General features: G+C 41.3%; 1 protein-coding gene across 5 annotated transcripts in view; it reads left to right on the forward strand.

Annotated features, from left to right (window-relative positions):
- CSNK1G3 (casein kinase 1 gamma 3) overlaps window positions 1-19,638 on the forward strand; it is a 273,308-nt gene that overhangs the window by 232,808 nt on the left and 20,862 nt on the right. For 2 of the 5 annotated variants that reach the window (XM_082261673.1, XM_082261672.1), the window contains exons 11-13: window positions 824-919; window positions 15,678-15,784; window positions 18,630-18,653. In XM_082261673.1, coding sequence (XP_082117799.1) covers window positions 824-919; window positions 15,678-15,784; window positions 18,630-18,653 — 227 coding nt within the window. The remainder of the gene's footprint in view (window positions 1-823; window positions 920-15,677; window positions 15,785-18,629; window positions 18,654-19,638) is intronic. The other 3 variants (XM_082261674.1, XM_082261675.1, XM_082261676.1) reach the window with 3 other exon arrangements.

Consider the following 19,638-nt stretch of genomic DNA (forward strand, 5'->3'; position numbering starts at 1 on the left):
CAGGCGGTGTGCTTGAGATTCTCCCTGTCTCTTTTTCTCTTGGTGTCCAAAAAACTTGTCAGAAGTGATTCAGGTTGATGGCAGAGGAAGGATGCAGCAGACAAATGACACTTGGTGCTCTTAATTGAGACAAGTACACACTATAGAGGCATATGCTTTGTTCATATTTCATGTCTAAGGTTTACAACCTCTTTGATTTTGTCTTTTCCACTCCCTCACTTATTTAACTTTCCTCTCATTATAGATCCTGAAAACCAAAAAACCTCTTCCAAAACAATTGTTGAGATCTATGAATATACAGTTAAAAGACAATTGTGTTGTATTTATTTGTCTTTTTTCGTGGGCTTTCTAAATAGAATCGAGTGTATGTATAAATATATGCTATTATTGCACATTCTGATGTGTATATGCTGCCATATATTTATATAGCTTGTCATGCACACATACGTATCGATATGTAAAGCATTGATGTATGAGTGCATTTGTCTAATACAGTAGTTCTAGTAATCACAAACTTTTTCTATAGATTGCTGCATCTTAGACCTGCATTTGTGGCACTATCTAAGAAATAATTTCAGCTTAACATCACTGGATTCTACTAAAATTTTGCTTTTGTTTTCTGCTTTATTAAAACCTAGTTTGCATGCAATTCTTGCTTCACATTGTAGTGTGCGCTGTAGTTGTAACTTCACATACTGTGGTATAATTTGCTTGCTGTCTTTATTTAATTTCACATGTTGTGATGACGCATGAGGTGTTTAATATGTTTTGGGTTTTTCTCCTTCCTCTTCCATGCATGTTTTATGCATTATATAATGGGCAGTCGGCAGACCACAGGGCGGCTTGGGACTCCCAGCAGGCCAACCCCCACCACCTAAGAGCTCACCTAGCAGCAGACAGACATGGTGGCTCGGTACAGGTATTTTCTGCTTCTTTGCATGACTGACTACTTGCGCGTCCCATAACCTCAGCGTGCCCTATCAGGTTGCCATAGCATGCTTTTTGTTTCACGCTGATTTGATGCTTTTCAGTGTGTTCTCAACTGCATGACTTATTCATATTGTGGTTTTAGAATCTAGGCATTTGAAAATTGCTCAAACTATGCATTTTTTCGTTTGCATTTTGCATTATATGATATTTTAAAAGGGTAATTTAAGCAAACTATGAAAAGTCTTAGTAAGGGGTTTGAGCTGGTGATAAAAGCTCATTTTATCGCTAATAAAGCTTTTCACATTGCTTTAAGAACAGGCGGACTGAACAAAAAAAGAGAAAAAAACGTAGGAGCTCACTGTACTAACTATGCAATGCTAGTACAGTGATCTCCCTGCTAAGCTGTTGTATTCTGGAAGGGGGACTGCCCCTCCACCAGAACACACTAGTCAGTGATCAAAGCCATTGGTTGCAAGCACTGATCAGATGCGGTTTAGCTGCTGTTTTTCCAGCATGCCTATTTGACAGAAGTCGGACAGGCTGTCATACACAAGGGCCGAATGTTGTCTGGAGAAAGTGGGGCTGCTGCAGGAAGACACTGCAGACTATACAGGTCCCTCTCAAAAAATTAGCATATTGTGATATTGTTAATTATTTTCTGTAATGTACTGATAAACATTAGACTTTCATATATTTTAGATTCATTACACACAACTGAAGAAGTGCAAGCCTTTTATTGTTTTAATATTGATGATTTTGGCATACAGCTCATGAAAACCCAAAATTCCTATCTCAAAAAATTAGCATATTTCATCCGACCAATAAAAGAAAAGTGTTTTTAATACAAAAAAAGTCAACCTTCAAAAAATGATGTTCAGTTATGCACTCAATACTTGGTCGGAATCCTTTTGCAGAAATGACTGCTTCAATGCGGCGTGGCATGGAGGCAATCAGCCTGTGGCACTGCTGAGGTGTTATGGAGGCCCAGGATGCTTCGATAGTGGCCTTAAGCTCATCCAGAGTGTTGGGTCTTGCGTCTCTCAACTTTCTCTTCACAACATCCCACAGATTCTCTATGGGGTTCAGGTCAGGAGAGTTGGCAGGCCAATTGAGCACAGTAATACCATGGTCAGTAAACAATTTACCAGTGGTTTTGGCACTGTGAGCAGGTGCCAGGTCGTGCTGAAAAATGAAATCTTCATCTCCATAAAGCTTTTCAGCAGATGGAAGCATGAAGTGCTCCAAAATCTCCTGATAGCTAGCTGCATTGACCCTGCCCTTGATAAAACACAGTGGACCAACACCAGCAGCTGACATGGCACCCCAGACCATCACTGACTGTGGGTACTTGACACTGGACTTCAGGCATTTTGGCATTTCCCTCTCCCCAGTCTTCCTCAGGGTCCGGTCACCTCTTCTCGTTGTGCAGTGTTTTCTGCCACACTTTTTCCTTCCCACAGACTTCTCACTGAGGTGCCTTGATACAGCACTCTGGGAACAGCCTATTCGTTCAGAAATTTCTTTCTGTGTCTTACCCTCTTGCTTGAGGGTGTCAATGATGGCCTTCTGGACAGCAGTCAGGTCGGCAGTCTTACCCATGATTGCGGTTTTGAGTAATGAACCAGGCTGGGAGTTTTTAAAAGCCTCAGGAATCTTTTGCAGGTGTTTAGAGTTAATTAGTTGATTCAGATGATTAGGTTAATAGCTTGTTTAGAGAACCTTTTCATGATATGCTAATTTTTTGAGATAGGAATTTTGGGTTTTCATGAGCTGTATGCCAAAATCATCAATATTAAAACAATAAAAGGCTTGCACTACTTCAGTTGTGTGTAATGAATCTAAAATATATGAAAGTCTAATGTTTATCAGTACATTACAGAAAATAATGAACTTTATCACAATATGCAAATTTTTTTAGAGGGACCTGTAAAGGAAAGTTGGTTGCACAGAAGTCAAGCAATAGAGTGTGATTAGGAATGGGATCAGAATACATGTCATGTCCATTCCCTGCTTGTCTTTGCAAAGATGTACTGCTTTCCTTTTGTAGACAATGTTCCCCCCAAGGTTTCCTATACTCTCACTAGTTATACATATTACTTAAAATCCCTGAATGAAATATTGTGATCAGATAATCTTTATTTTAAATCTTTTTTTTATGACAAACAAATTAACACTACAGAACGTTACAAAAGATGAGAAATGAGAACCCTACCCTCTTCTGCTTATACTTGAATAGTTTGCAGCTCCTTTACATCATCTCATGCTAGAATTGCACATGTGGTAAAAAAAGATAAAATGGAGTGAAAAACACATGGAAAAAAATAAAGTTGGCAAAAATGTATTGCTTCTCATATTGATTTTAATACCTTTAAGAATAGCAATATCTCATGCGGATAATGAAATTGTCCAAGTTTTTACCTAACCTTTATGGCCAGTGCATGCATTTTAAATTTTAAGTATTGAAACAATGTGGCTAGGCTCACATTTGTGCAGGAGTGCATGTACATTGCATGCGTTCCTGCAGTTGCACAAAACAAATGCACTTTTAAGAAAGCCTGCAGGGGTGCTATTTATGGCTTAATGGCACTCCTATGCTCTGAAAATGCATTGTGGTTTCCCGCACGTGGAAATGCATGGTGACAAAGCACTTTCTGTGCGGCTGCAGTGTTTTTTTTTTTTTCCCCCCTTCTGTTTATTAAAATTTTTTGAGAAATACAAAGAGGTACACACATGGGTTAAAGTTTGGCAGATAGCCGGCAACTACCTCATGGCCACCAATACACAAAAAAATAGAAAAACAAAGAAAACACAATAGAGCATCTGTCACACCTAAGTGTGTCTGTGGCCCACTCTCAAACTTAAGTGTAGAGCAGGAGTAAAGTTCATCCCCAGTCTGGCCGACATAGCCTTATCCACCCCCCCCCCCCCCCAATCCCCACTAATCTGAAACAACACAGGCGTAGGAGACTCTTGATGAGAAGTAGTGATCAACCGATATTGGATTTTCGTTACCGATGTTTTGGCCATTGAATATCGGTATCGGCCGATATTGGCGATTTATTTTTGTACATTTAAAAAATAGTTTTTTCATTTTACACTTGACACAGGTATTGTTGTGGAGGGATCTGGGGCTCTAAAAGACCCCAAACCCCTCCTCTGTACTTAAAAGCTTTTAAAACGGCCAGGTTTGTCGGTTTTGAATGCTGTCATTTTTTTTAATCACGTTACCGAATACCCGCAAGTGATGTCATGACATCACTTCCGGGTTTTTACATGAAGAACCGATCAGAGCCAAATGCGGCTTTGATCGGGTCTTCTCTTCGGCGGCCATGCAGGTAGGATGCCCGCGTCCGCTCCCCTCCCGCTCCCTGTAATGACAGCCGAGCGGCTTCTCAGCCGCATCGGTTGTCATTACAAGACAGCTGGCTGTCGGCTATGGACGCCGGTACTGGGGTGATGCTTCTAGCTGCAGGCATCACTCCGGTACAGCACTTTCCCGAAATATCGGCAACATCAGTAACCTCAGATATATCGGATCGATCCCAAATGAGAAGTATTGGACGTGTGGGCTGTGGAGTCATCCTTAAACCTTTCAGACCATACTTTGTTGAAGTTCTTGGGGCACCCTCTGTTATAATAAGTGTATTTATAGTAGCGCAGAGCAGAATTGACCAGCTTCAACCAGAATATGGCCGTTGGAGGAGTGGGCTTCTTCCAGGGAAGAGTTATTGCCTTCCTGGCGTAGAATAGGAGAAGCTCCAGCAATGTCCGTTCTACCTCTGTAGGGGCCAGTTTCTTGACCAAACCCAATGTGCATACCAGTAGACAAGGGAAAAGATCCCATCTGGAGACTTTGTGAATAATGTGGACTATTGACTCCCAGTATTGTGTAATGACGGGGGCGGCTGCGGTTTAAAAAGGTCCAGGGACCTTTAAAAGAATGGGTGTTGTGCCTGCACAGAAATGTGAAATGAAGCTTTAAGGATGGTGCTTTCTGGTGCATTGCCTTTGTCTGTGGCTTATGGCCAGTTGCTAGTGTATGTCAGTGATGCTGAGCCTTTTATTTATTTTTATATATATATATATATATATATATATATATATATATATATATATATATATATATATATATATATATATATATATAGTGTAAAATTATATAAAGACAGTATGTACTACCATCGTTTTTCAGGTCTGTCCAGACATGGTGTATTTTGCAGAAACAATTTAAAGCACAAAAGCCATCAGAGCATTCGTTTTTTGTCTTCATTGCGGAAGGAATTTAAAAAAAATAGACTTTTACAACACTTAAAATTGATTATGCTAAAAAAGATGATGGTATAGACTGTAAAGAGTGACTCTACCATTTACTGACTGTTAAGAAATGTGCCATGACAGAATTACATTTTTAAACCTGTCTATATGGACAATCTTTTTTTTTTTTTTTTTTTTTAACTGTAGCAGACCTTGATCCTTTTCTCCCTGTAAAGTTGGCTTGTTTAAAATTGTAGGCTTCAGGCTCCAGTTCCTTACTTTACTACTTAGTGAGTCATTGACTTTTAACAAGCATGTAGCTAGTGGAATCCGAAAATTTCCAACCTACATGCTTTTACATCTTAGAAACTTATTATGTAGTGAAGTGTATTTCAGGCTTACAGCCATGATGCCTGAACATTTAAAGATAACCTGTCATTAGAAAAACCATTAGTTACCATTAATAAACTTTCCTTCAGAAAATACTAGTGGCTTCGCCGTCAATCTGACTCTAGGTTCAAAATGTAAATCACAAACCTAAAACATACAGATAAGTATTTTTGATTCTTTCCTGCTGTTCTTACTGGGCATACTTTTCACCGGTTATACGATTGGCCCAGTATGGAATCCATGTGGCAAGGAAATTAACTTTTTCAGGGGGTCACAAATGTCAGCCACCATATTCCTCTTAGAACAGGTTACTTTAAAAGGATCCTGTACTGACAGCATAATTAGGCTGACCTACCTTCTTTTTTTTTCCCTGAATGTTCATATCAATGGCTTCAGAATTTTGAGATCAATAGTTCTTACTTCACTGCTTCGTGTTAGTGAAGTAAACACATTAGTATGACACGCTATCAAGTATCATTTTCAAAAGGTCATTAATGGCAGCGCAAGTTTCTCTGCCAAGGAAAAAAAAAAAAAAGTTAGCAGTGACTGCTTCTAAACTTCTACCCCTGCACCCCTATCTTTTAATTGTCTCTAAGCTGCCCTGCAACTTAATCATAATAATGTAGTATGCTAGAGTTATCCAAAATGAAGAAAAATTGCCTTTAGTTACACTTAAATCCATGCTTCAATTATAACAACCTCTGGAAATAGAGTAAGGGGGGGTTATAATCCAGTCAGTATTTTTATTTTATAACCCCTGCAATTTAAAGTGGAGTTACACCCATTTTAGTGACTTTAGATGTATGTAATCCCCTTTAAAACGACTTTTACCAATGGAATTTTTTTTCTTTTTTTGCTAGTAAATACCTTATTTTCTGCTTTATTTATCCTCTTCTCACTTCCAGGTCCGGTCGGCGATTACGTCATTCGGCGATTCGCAGTGTGTGCGGGGATGTATCTCACGGCATGAAATCTCGCATTACACAGGAGATGAGCTGTACTGCGTGCTCTGCCCCGCCTCCGCCCCGCCTCCTCTCAGTGAGCTGTACTGTATGTATTGTATTGAGGCCGTGCTCCGCCCCGCCTCCGCGCCCCTTCTCCTCTCAGTGAGCGAGGACTGAAAGCATTATATCCTCACTGAGCTCACTGAGGAGGCGGGGCGGAGCACGCAGTGCAGCTCATCTCCTGTGTAATAATGCGAGATTTCATGCCCTGAGATACATCCCAGCACACACTGCGAATCGCCGAATTACGTAATCGCCGACCGGACCCGGAAGTGAGAAGAGGATAAATAAAGCCGAAAATAAGGTATTTACTAGCAAAAAAAAAAAAAAAAAAACTTTCCATTGGTAAAAGATGCTTTAAAGGGAATTTCATACATCTATGTAATCCAATTTATTAAAAATGGGTGGAACTCTACTTTAAAGTGGTTTTAAACCCTCTCGTATACCCAGTGAAGTGAATAGCCTCAGGTGATACGCAGAGGTAAAACAAATCCTCTACATAGGTTTATCTGCAGCCTTCTCTTCCCTACTTCCCTGCAAAAGAGCCTATTTGTGATAAACTCCTTCTGCATCTGTGAGGAGCAAAGAGGAGGGGGCAGAGAGCTGCAGATACTGTGTGAAAGATTGGAGGAAAGGGATACCCCCCCCCCCCCCTTTCCACACATGGCACAGGAACAAAGGAAGGATACAGAGCTGTGTGCTGAGCTCCGTCCCCAATCACAGCTTTATCTTTTGTCGGTAAATCTTCTCAGAAGTGACATGCTGATAACCGAGGAATAAGCACCAGAGAGAAATTACTTTAAAGCGGAGTTCCGGGCACAAAATCGATTTTTTTTTTTTTTTTTTTGTGCCCGTCCGCTTGTTCACCTTCACCTGAAACAGAATTGGATAGTTAGGTTTTTTTTTTTTTTTTTTGTACTCACTTTGTAATTGTAGATCGAAGATACTCACCTATTCTTCACTTCCTCCCTCTGTGCCGCGGCTCCGCCGTCACTTCCGGGCTTGCAATGATTCCTGGGAGCTGAACGTCATCGCTCCCAGGAATCAATGCGACGGCACCGGCCCCGCTCGTCACTTCCGGGGCAACGCCGCATTCCCTGCTAAACAGCTTCTGGGCATGCCCAGAAGCTGTGGAGGAATGCGGCGCCGCACCGGAAGTGACGAGAGGGGCCGGTGCAGGCGCATTCTGGGAGAAGAGGACGCGGAAGAGGATCGCGCCGGCTTCAGCTGCCCACAAGAGAGATGGAAACGCTGTGGAAGAAATTTTATAAGTAAGTATTTCTTCTTGCAGGTAAGTGCGAACCGGGACAGATCAGAGGCTAGCCATTGTGGAATGTGCTAGCCCTGACTGTCCCGGGGGTATGTTTATTGAAAAATGGTTTCTGTGCCCGGAACTCCGCTTTAAAGATAGAAAAGTAAACGCCACAAGTTTTTTTGCTTTGTTCATATTTCCCTACACTTTAGGGGAATCTTTTGGACTCCTCAGGTCACCAGGAACTAGTGTTCCCATTGGAAGATTCCCTTCTGTTACTGTTCTGATGCCAACCCTCAATTTTGGATTTTTTTTACTTCCACTTTCAATGATAATGATAAAAACATGACAAATAGAGAGTGAATCTCCCTAATGTGGGCACATACAGCCAAAAAAAAAAAACTGACAGGTGTTCTAATCCATCTTCACTCTTTCCAAACTTTTATTTTTTTTTAAGTTTTGCCTTTAGTTACACTTTAATTACCTCAAATCCTTTATAATTAAAACACACGTTTAACAGATGACCTAAAACAAGCATGACAGGAAAGTAAGATTATGATTGGAAATATGGTCCGTAATCTGCGAAACCGGAGATGTTCCTGTAAGGGCAATGAACACAAACAGTTCATAGATTACAAGCGGTCAGAAACACCAGTTTTATTTTTACAGGAACAAAGTTTCAAATTTCATTTTCCTCTATATAAAGCTATTTCCATCTGTTAGGTGTTAGCTTTGTACCTCTCATAAATATTATTTGAAGTATATGTGAACCCTCACCTTGCAAAACAATCCATTCTGTGTAAAATATAAATGAAAGGTAAAACATTTGTGTATAGAAAAAAGTAAAACCTAAATTAAATTTTTTTTTTCTATAAATAAGTAATCACATACCCTCTGTTCTTAGCTACATAAAGAGCTGAGGGAGGAGAAGCAGCAGCATACTAAACTTCCCAGTGAATGGCTGTGCAGTGGGGGCTTGTTGCCACTATTCTGATCATTGGAGGAGTTCCTAGCACAGGCAGAAAACTGACCACAGTGCACTCATGCCCAGTGTGATCAGCTGGGTTAATGGTGGGGTTAACTGGTAGTTCACACAAGGAAGTATCACAAAGAACAGGATACATGTTCATACAAGTACATGGTACAGCAGGCACATATCAGGAATATGAAATGTTGGGCTAACGCATTTTTAAAGAGTTTCATCTGAAAACCAATAGTATTTTGAGTGGAAAGAGATAGAACAGCTGCTTACAAAATCCTCCTTTGATACTTTGTCCTTGCTGTTTCTGTTGTTTGATATCCCTACTGAATTTAAAAGACCCTTCTTAAGTGAAATACATGGACTGCTAAAGATTGCCTCATCCTGAAGATGCTTCAATGCCTCATCACTAACTTGAGAAAAATATGCAGCAGAGCTTAGAGTGAAATTAAAACTTTTCTTTTTTTGGGGGGTGGGGGGGTAATTGAAGATTTTGTCATGCTAAAATTAGTTACATATTTCTGATCAATGCTTTTAAGTATTGGAGTCAGAGGATCAGCATGACTGATTAGAAGGATGTTATCAGTAGCTTCCAAGGTTTTCTCTGCTTTCATCCCATCTTTAATGGGGAGCGAAATGAAACCCAACAATTTAACTGTTTTCCAAAACAGTGTTTGTAACTTTTTTTTTTAACAATGCCAATGCTGCTAAATACCTTTTTTCAGATATCTTCAGGCTGGTCATGTGACTCCCAGCAACTCTACACCTCTGATCCAGAGCTACAGCAAGAGGGGATGAGCAGGCAGCATGGCGGTCATGTGGCCTACCCGGCTGACGTCAGAGGGAGATCTCGGCCCCTCCCGCTGTAGCCCTGGATCGGAGTAGATCATCAGCCGGAAGTCACGTGACTGGCCTGAAGATACATGAAAAAAAGGTTAAAGCTAAATTATGAACTGGTTCTAGAGACAATGTCCCACATCCACATCCCAAATTTTTACATGGTAAAGAACAAAGGAAAGCTAATACCCCCTACCAGTATGAAAGTGGACTTCAGAGGATGTGGGGATGTTGCATTGAGATGCGCAAACAACAACCAATCATTTGTAAAATAGGTAGATTTTTTTGTACAAAAAATAGCTTTAAAAGCTCAGAGGTCAAGTGGTTAAAAAGGGAATTGAGGGATTATTTCAAAGACTGTTTTAATCAGCCTTCGGAGACCCAGGTAACTTGTATTCCCAAGCACTGCTATCTTACCTCTTACACCGCATAAGGTGATGGTACATGAAAGACTTGTATGCCTTCCTTGTGACAGTTGTCACTGCTCTCTATGGTTAGAGATGTAATTGGGAGGTTATTTTTTGTCTCATGAGAAAAAGTTGAAATTTGACTTTCAGTACCAGTGCTGTTTAGCCATCTAATGTTGCCTGCTTTGGGGAAAGGATTGTGTTTGAAACATCTGATTTGGATCATGCTTGAATAAAAAGATTCTCTAAAAAAAGAGATAAAAGTGATATTTTATTTAAACTTATATGGGTCAAAATGATCTTAATTTTACAGTACAGAACACAGGACACGAACTAATAGAAAGTCGTTTATTTTGCCGTTACCTTCAGAGGATTGGACACTGGCAATCGCCTCCAACCCACCCACTCCATGGGACTCCAGTTTTTGCTAGTGTTCTTAGGTGGCGGACTCCTCTTTCAAGACATTTTCTAAATGACAATTTTTTTTCCTCACTGCTTGAAATGTGGTAATGACAGAGGCAAGCCTGGTGGGATGGGGCTGTGCCTACAGTTTTCTGACTGACCAGGGAACCTGGTCACCACAGGAATCAATGCTTCCCATCAACATCCTGGAATGGAGAGCCAAAAGACAGCCTCTCCTACACTGGTCACCTCTGCTACAAGGTCACCCAGTCAGGATGCAGTCGAGCAATGCCACAGCTGTGGCCTACACGTGGCCTACATAACCACCAAGGGGGTACCAGAAGTCATGCAGCCCTGTCACACCACAAAAACATCCTCCACATCCAAATCCCATCTAAATGCATTTATGCATACACATTTTTAACAGGTTTTTGATTCTTTCAGGTGCATTTTTGTTGCGTTTTTTTCATACGTTTCTTGATGCTTTACAGGTGCTTTTTTTTTTTCTCCCCCCTTTTTACTGGTTTTGCGTTTTCATTCTACTGGGGTCCGGTGTGTTTCATGTATTTTTGATGCTTTTTATTACGTTCCAGTACAGTTCTGTGCAGAATAACCGCATATTGCACTTTTTTTGGTCTGGAATGGAAACGCACTGGAACGCACTGCACGGTTGTGAACCATGCCATTGGAACCCAAATAACCTACTGTTCGTGTGTTTTAGATGCAGAAAAAAAGCACTGCATGTGGTGTGACCGAGCCCTGAAAGAAACAATTCCAATTCTCTTTTGGGCCAGAGAACCACATTCCAGCACTCAATGGTGTCTAAATACTGGGAGTGAGAAAATTGGGAAGCAGACTTTTTAGGTTGTCAGTGCCTGCAATCGGGGATGGTCCTTCCAAATTGCGATCTTCCTGATGCTCTGGCAGAAATAAGGAACATCAGATGTGCACAACATGACTTCAGATTTATTAGGAAACTGAACAGGCTTGGCCGGATCCAGGGATTCCCAGACCTTCGCAGTGGATGTCTTGGTGATTCCTTGGCCCCTGTTCAGAATGGTGTATGCATTTCATCCAGTGAAGTTTCTTCTTGACTGCTGCACAAGATAGAGCAAGCATGGATTCCAGTGATCCTCCAAACTGGCCCAGGAGAACTTGTTATGCAGACTTAGACTTCTGGCAAACAAGCCAATGGCCTCTTCCACACCGGCCAGGCTTCCTATCACTGGACCCTCTGTTTTACCCTGCTTCTCAGATGCTGGCTTTAACAGAATGGCTGTTTGAAACCCAGATTCTATAGGAGAAGGTTATTACTTGCACTTTCACCTTGCTTTTTTTTTTTTATGATACCTTTTTTTCCTTGTAAGGTGCCTTTGCTTGTTTTGCATGTGAACAAGCTGGTCTTAAGACCCAGGCTTTACTTCCACCCCAGGGTTGTCTCTTCCTTTCATCTCAATGACTGTCCTCCCCATGGTAGTCTCCTCCTTTCACCTTAAAGACTGTCCTCCCTTCCCTATCCTCTGCCCCAAAACACGCCAAGGAGATTTCACTCCACCTCCTATGGACAGAACAGTTAGTGCCGGTTCACACTGAAGCGGCACGACTTCGGGGGGGGGGGCAACCCGTGAAGTCGCGTGCACCGCGACTTCGCCGCGACTTGCAGGGACTTCACATAATAGGTCTATGCAAGTCGCTCCGAGGTCACCCCAAAGTAGTACAGGACCCCTTTTCTAAGTCGGAGCGACTTGTGTTGCTCCTATTAGAACGGGTCCTGTACTACTCAATGGACCGCGACAGACCGTGACTTGTCAGGCTGACAAGTCGCCTGACAAGTCGCGGCAATGGGAATGGGCTCTTAATGTCTCTTTAGCTGCAGGATCTTCCTTAACCCCTTCACGCTCAGTGTGCGCAAATATGCAGCCCCACTGGACTGGACTTTTTTCTGTGTGACTGCATATTTGCGTACCTCCCTTTGTGCTAGGAGCGCACAGCACGCTGCCAGCGCAGAGACCAGGGTCTCACTGAGAGCCCCAGGCTCCTTACTGATTGGGACCAGAAATTCCTGATTCCAGATCTCTGATTGGCTATCATAGTAATCAGTCACTGTGAAGCCCACCCCATGTTTACATTCTCTGAATGGAGGAGAGAGATATGGAGGAGAGAGATACGTTGTATCTCTTTCCTTGCAGAGAGAGTGTGGAATATATAAAAAAAAAAATAAGAATTTAAAAAAATACCTAGATCCAGGTCAGTGCCAAGGTTAGCGTGTGGGTCAGGATTTTTTTTTTTTTTGTTAACTTGGTGTCAGTGTCGGTGTGTTTTAGGTTGAATTAAAAAAATAAAATAAAAAAAGGCAAAATGCGCACTAGTGGTTTTGGGCTGTACTACGGGTGCAAACAACAACCAAGATACACATATGTGATATTGCTGCGATCATCAGGAGTAGGAGAATTTCATTTGGGCTGTTCTTTGGTGGATTCACCAAGTAGTTGTGGTGATATATACAGTTTTACACACACACATACACACATATATACATACACACACACACACACACACACACACACACACACACACACATATATATATATATATATATATATATATATATATACACAAATATACATTTTTTAACGTGTCAAAAATGTGCTTAGGCTTTAAGATTTGTTTTACTCTTTAATCGCGAATGGGCTTAAGAAAGAACAGCCTGCTTTCACTTGCACAATTGTGAAGGGGTTCAAGGTAGCTCATTTTCAGGGCTTATGCCCTCAAGGACCTGGTTCCTCGCTTCCCTAGAAGGGCCCATTTACACCAATTCTGTACATGTTTCCTGGTGCTTTCAGCATCAAGAATCCATTTGGCAAGTTTGCAGGACCGCTACCTGATCTTCTGCTCATACTTTATCAAAGGTTTCCTGGGTGGCTCTTCAGGCCTCTGATGATAAAGACATTGGCAGCAAGGTGCTTCCAGTGGTTATCTGGAATTTCTTGGGTTGATTAGCCCTGGTTTTTGTGGGTCTGTTGCCCACTGCTCAGTTTTTGCGGACGTCCCTTGGACTATGGACTTCCTGTCCTGTATGATTAGGGAAATGGGAAGTTTGACTTTGCAGTAAATTCCATATCTTGGAGTACAGTACAGGTCCCTTCTCTGTCTTCTGTTTCTCCTTATTGCTTGCCACAAAACATGAATCCCTTGAAGTGGGTGGGGTTAAATGAGGATGCAGTCATTCCTCTCCGCTCTGCACTTACAGAACTTAAGCGATCAGTGGTCATGGGATTGCTCAGTTCTCAAGCTGTGGTTGGGGGGGGACACAGCTGCAGCATCACAGCAATGCTGCAACATAGAGGTAGGTGTGTGTGTGTTTATTTTTTTTAGTAACCCCCAACTTCTTTAACATATTTGCTAGCAAGATGCTTTCTTGAGAAATATGCATCCTACACGGGTCATTGGCTCTGGGAAAATGTAATTTGTTTCATTGTTTTGCTGCCTTTCACCCTAAACATTTTTAATTTGTATTTTAAAACTTTTTATTAGGTCTAATTCTCTTTCAAGCTCTTTCCTGTGCATTTTCATGCTCTGTCAAAAACATCTGATCATTTTATATCTTTTTGGTTTCACACTTCTCAAAAGTGTGCTACCTTCTGGTATCATTTCAGGCATGGTTTCCCTCAGGTGCATTGTCTCCCAAGAACCACACTGATATGGAAAAAATAAACCTTTAATATTAGTTTGAAGGAAGTGTTAGTGGGCCCATAATGTTTCCTCTTGTAATCTATGAAGTTCTTTGTATCGTGAATTTGCCTATAGGGAATTACATTTTTTGTTAAACTTTTTAACACTTTATTTTTCTGGGGGTTTTATAGGTGTTTGTTTTTTTTTTTCTCCATATTTATTGAGACCCCGTTCAGACAGGGGCGACGCTACTTGCTGGGGCGACCTGTGAATTTGCGGTGCACAGCGTGCACCGCGACCTCGGCGCGACATGCACGGACTTCATATCATTGAAGTCAATGCAGGTCGCCCCAAAGTAGTACAGGACCCTTTTTCTAAGTCGGAGCGACTTGTGTCGCTCCTATTAGAACGGAGCCTGTGCTAATCAATGGCAGGCGACCCACCGCGACTTGTCAGGCGACCAAGTCGCCTGACAAGTCGTGCTAGTGTGAATGGGGACTAATAGAAATACATGGGCATTTTATTTTGTTCTGTTTGGAAAACATGCTGGATTTGCTAATAAGTAAGCCCAGCTCTAGCTCTGACCTGGATTGCTCGTACAAATAGTAAATCCAGAAGAGCACACTCCCCTACTAAGAGAGCGGGTTAGAAGTGTGAGTATATGTAATCCACTGCACTCCTAACTGCTAACACTTTCAGAATGATAGGTGCTGAAGTGACATAGGGACAGATGGCACCATTGTGTGCAGTAGCAATGGATAAACAAAATCATTACCAGTACTCCAGAAGTATTCCGAAAATGGGGGTATGGACTGTCATAGACTTGTAGTGAGACATTTTGGGCCTCAAAGCAATCCTCCATCAAGGCAGACAAGTTTTTAATAGTCTTGTCACAATCCCACGTCCACATATACTGTCTTCTGGGAAAATTTTATCAAGCGTTTTTTTTGTTTTTTTGGTAACGTTTACAGGTTATAAGAATATTGTTTCATGTTTATTACAGAAAATAACTTGGGCTTTTACTTTACTCTGTTTGCTGGGCTTGCGTACGAGTAAGCTCCCCTCTATTTCTGCACTGGATTGCTCCTAGAAGTAGTACATCTAGATGAGCTGTTGACTGTACTAAAAGAGGATTAGAAGTGGGTCCCTTCTGACTTTTTCAGCTGTGTGTGTGATTCTGCTGTGCAGGTTGCAAGCTTGCAGCACAAGCTTTTGAGGATAGAAGCCATCCAGCTTTGTAAAACTAGCTTTGTAGTCCTCTCTTGCTGGATCAAATTTGATAAAATAAAAAAAAAAAAAATCACATATGCATGACCAAAAAGAAGCTAAAGTAAGTTTTAAGAAACGGTTATGAATGGAATAAAGAGAAAAGTGCTAAATGCACTACATTCTCTTTAAAATGTAGTTAAACTAGGAGGTAGCTTTTTTTGTGATGAAATAAGACTACATTCTGCTGTGACTGTGAAAAGACCCAAGTTGAAATGTTGAGTTTTTCAGATGATGTTTCTGCTATGTATTGGCCAGTATGTGATCTCTTGATCTATTTGCAGGTTGTAAGTTCTACAAATGGTGAGCTGAATACAGATGATCCCACAGCCGGACACTCAAATGCACCCATCACTGCCCCAGCAGAAGTTGAAGTCCTAGATGAAACAAAGTAAGTTTTGCATCTGTTTAGTCATGCTGTCAAAACTTCCCAGCTTTATTTATTTGACTTTGTTTTACGATTGGATTAAAATATAGATAGATTGCCAATGTTTTTATCTATGGAACTTCTGTCCAAGTAAAAAAAGCGTCTGTCTGCGTACCACTCTATGATTAAGGCTCAGGAGAAAATGACTTACTGCTATTAAATAGCTTCTAGTATCTTACTCTTGTCCACTTTAAATGCAGTTAGCAATTTTAAAGCTGGAGAAATTACTCATAGAGCACTTTTCACCTAGAATGATTTTTGGTTGTGGTGAAGTAGGTCAGGGTTCTATCTTCTACCATGTTGGAGTTTATAGAAAGTTATTTTGATCACAGTAGAAACAGGAGGGGACATAATAGTTTTCTATCTTGTGTCCTAGTGGATTCCTCCTAAAAATATGAGAGCTCCAATGCCGGTGTCAGAATTAATGTTCATTTGCAGTCAGTGTCTTGCTCTGTCCTTGCTATGATGGCATATCCTTGCCATATTCTTGCACACCAGTGAGGTAGCAGGAGGAGACTAAATCCTGCCTACAGTTTACCCAGAAGTGATAAATCGGTTGTTGGTGAAGGTGCTCTTTGCTCTGAATGGGCAAAGTGATTGTCTGAATAAAGTGACAGTGTCTAGGCATAGCCTTTCCAACAGGCCTTTATGTTTACCCAACCATGCTCCCTTGCAAACTTCTACTGCAGCATCCCCCACCTATCTAAGCCCATAAGAATTTAGAACTAGCTACAGAATCTACTTCTGTAGTAACTTCTTTTGTTATCCAATACAGCTAGTAATGATCATAGCATACCAACTAACTGCAGCTACATAGCACAGTACCTTGGTACCAAGTTAGAGCAGCAATTCTGTAACTAGCTGAAAATTGTTCAGAAAATGTGTAGCTTAACCCTTTTTTATGCTGGATCATTTATTTTCTCTTGTATAAAGTTAAGCTTTAATCCAATATGCTGTTCAGTCTCAGAGTGAGACTTTTGTTGTAGCAAGAGATTTTTCACATTTCAACCAGGAAAAAAATCACGGTCACTACATGAAAAATGTTTCTTCTGAGTCCTTAGGAGGAAAGACTTGTGAAAAAAACTTTTAGAATATAATGATGAATTTACAGAGAACTCCAGTTCGGATAGAAAAGGCATATACACTATATGACAAAAAGTATTGGGACACCAGCCGCACATGAACTCTAATAGCATCCCAGCCTTAGTCTGTAGGGTTCAATATTGAGTTGAACCACCTTTTGCAGCTATAACAACTTCAACTCTTCTGAGAATGCTGTCTACAAGGTTTAGGAGTGTGTCTATGGGAATGTTTGACCATTCTTCCTGAAGTGCATTTGTGAGGTCCAACACTGATGTAGACGAGAAGGCCTGGCTTGCAGTCTCCGATCTAATTCATCCCAAAGGTGTTATATTGGGTTGGAGTCAGGACTCTGTGCAGGCCAGTCAAGTTCCTCCACCCCAAACTCGCTCATCCATGTCTTTATGGACCTTGCTTTTTGCACTAGTGCGCAGTCATGTTGAAACAGGAAGGGACCATCACCAAACTGTTCCCACAAAGTTAGAAGCATGATATTGTCCAGAATGTCTTGGTATGCTGACGCTTTAAGAGTTCCCTTTAATGGAACTAAGGGGCCAAGCCCAACCCTAGAAAAACAACCCCACACCATAATCCCCCCTCCATCAAATGATTATGACTAGTGCACAAAGCAAGGTCCATAAAGACTTGGATGAGCAAGTTTGGGGTGGAGGAACTTAACTGGCCCGCACAGAGCCCTGAGCAGAGACTGTTAGCCAGGCCTTCTTGTCCAACGTCAGTGTCTGACCTCACAAATAAGCTTCTGGAAGAATGTTCAAACATTCCCATAGACACAAAAAACTGCCCGACATCTAAACCTTGTAGGCAGCCTTCCCAGAAGAGTTGAAGCTGTTTTAGCTGCAAAGAGTGGGCCAACTCAATATCGAACCCTACGGACTTGGGCTGGGATGCCATTAAAGTGTAAATCCACCCTATCCCTAAAATCCTGCATCTGCAGACATCCACGATCTAACGCTAACCTATTTAGCCCTGTAAAGGAGAAATCTGTATACATACCTTTTTTAAAGCTGATCCCACCAGCAGTGGAAGCGCTGCAGAGGACACAGCCAACAACAGCTGTGAAATGAATGGGAGGTGACGTCACCCATAGACTTACTATGGGGCTTCCCTTGAAGGCTGTGTCCTCTGCACCCGCTTATATAGCGAAGCCGCAGATGACCGCTCAGCATTGGATTGGGTTAGATCGGCTTCTAAAAATGCATGTATACTGATTTGTTCTTAAAAGGGCTAGATAGGTTAGTGTTTGTGGCTGTCTGTAGTTGCAGGAATTTTTAATGTTAGGGTGGACTTACACTTTAAAGGCAGGCGTCCCAATGCTTTTGACAATATTAGTGTACATCTTTTGCAGCCAGTGACATCCTATTCACAGCCCACAACGCAGATGACTCTGTTAGTAACATTTGCTTTAGTGTTGTCTATTCATGTTCCTACTGTTAGCTAAAGCTGCGTATTCAGATTTCATTGCATTTAAAACTATTTAAGACATTCACAGACTAAACAGATGGGCAGGTAGGTATTCATTATGATTTAGTCATACAGTAAATGGTTTACAAAAAAAATACAAGTATGCTTTTTGAATGTTTTAAAAAGTTTTGATTGAAGAGCATCTCAAACTTTAGACAACAGCATACACAAATCTATGAAGTGCAGGTGCTATGTGGCTCTTTGTCTGATTTTTCTCCTTTCTCCCTTGTGTTCTTCCCTTGCATAGCTGCCAGAAAGTGTTGAACATGTGGTGAGTTGTCCATATGCAGAGGCAGGCAGAACCAGCTCTGTCACTATAACAGTCATAACAGGCTTCTTTGGGTTGTTTCTAATATGGTGCCCTTGTAATTGTAATATACATGTGTTTGGGGGGATGGGTGCGCTGATAGGATGTTGAAGCTGCTCCCGGTATTCAGTGCTTCATGAATATGTGATAAATGTGTAGTGTATATAGGTGCGCTAAACAAAAATAATAAAGACCCAAATGAATGGAATAAATATTGAAATAACATAAATTTCATAAATAGTTAATTACATGTGCTGGTGACACAAAAGTGATCCATAAAAATTAATCAACTTGTACATAAACAAAAAAGTTCATAAGTATCCATTGATAAAGTGAAGATTTAGGCTGAAGGTGAAGATAATAAACTTGCTTCCAAATCCAAAGTAAATCCACCACCGTGTGAAATTCCTCCTTACCAGACGGAAGAAGTAAGGTGCCAATAACTTAACATATGTGCTGAAAACAAAACGGAAATCCCATAGTAATCCAAAGCCACCTCGTGAGAAACACCTGAATTGGTCTCTTACCAGATGGAAATCAATAAACGCTTGAAAACTGGCTCTCAAAGAACACTATCTTCCCCTCCTCCTTCACATTCACATGAGTCTCTCCAACAAGCCACACTGCCGGTCAATCTCCACCGTATGACAAAGAGACAGAAGCAGGCTGATAGTGTATTACCTTTTAAACATTTATTCCAACAAGCGGTATTGCACTTACATTTAGGAGTTTTGTATTCAGCATATAATCAGTTTGTGCAGGAAATTTCTCTAGAAGCTTGCGTCCGGCTGCAGCAGGGATCGGAAGTAACCTATGTGAAGGGTACGCCTCCAATTCTGACGCGTTTCTTCCTATTGGACATCAACTGAGACAGGAGTCGGAATTGGAGGCGTACCCGTTGGAGAGACTCATGTGAATGTGAAGGAGGAGGGGAAGATAGTGTTCTTTG

Source organism: Pelophylax lessonae (genome assembly GCF_965119305.1).
Source record: "Pelophylax lessonae genome assembly, chromosome: 1".
Taxonomy (NCBI): Eukaryota; Metazoa; Chordata; class Amphibia; order Anura; family Ranidae; genus Pelophylax; species Pelophylax lessonae.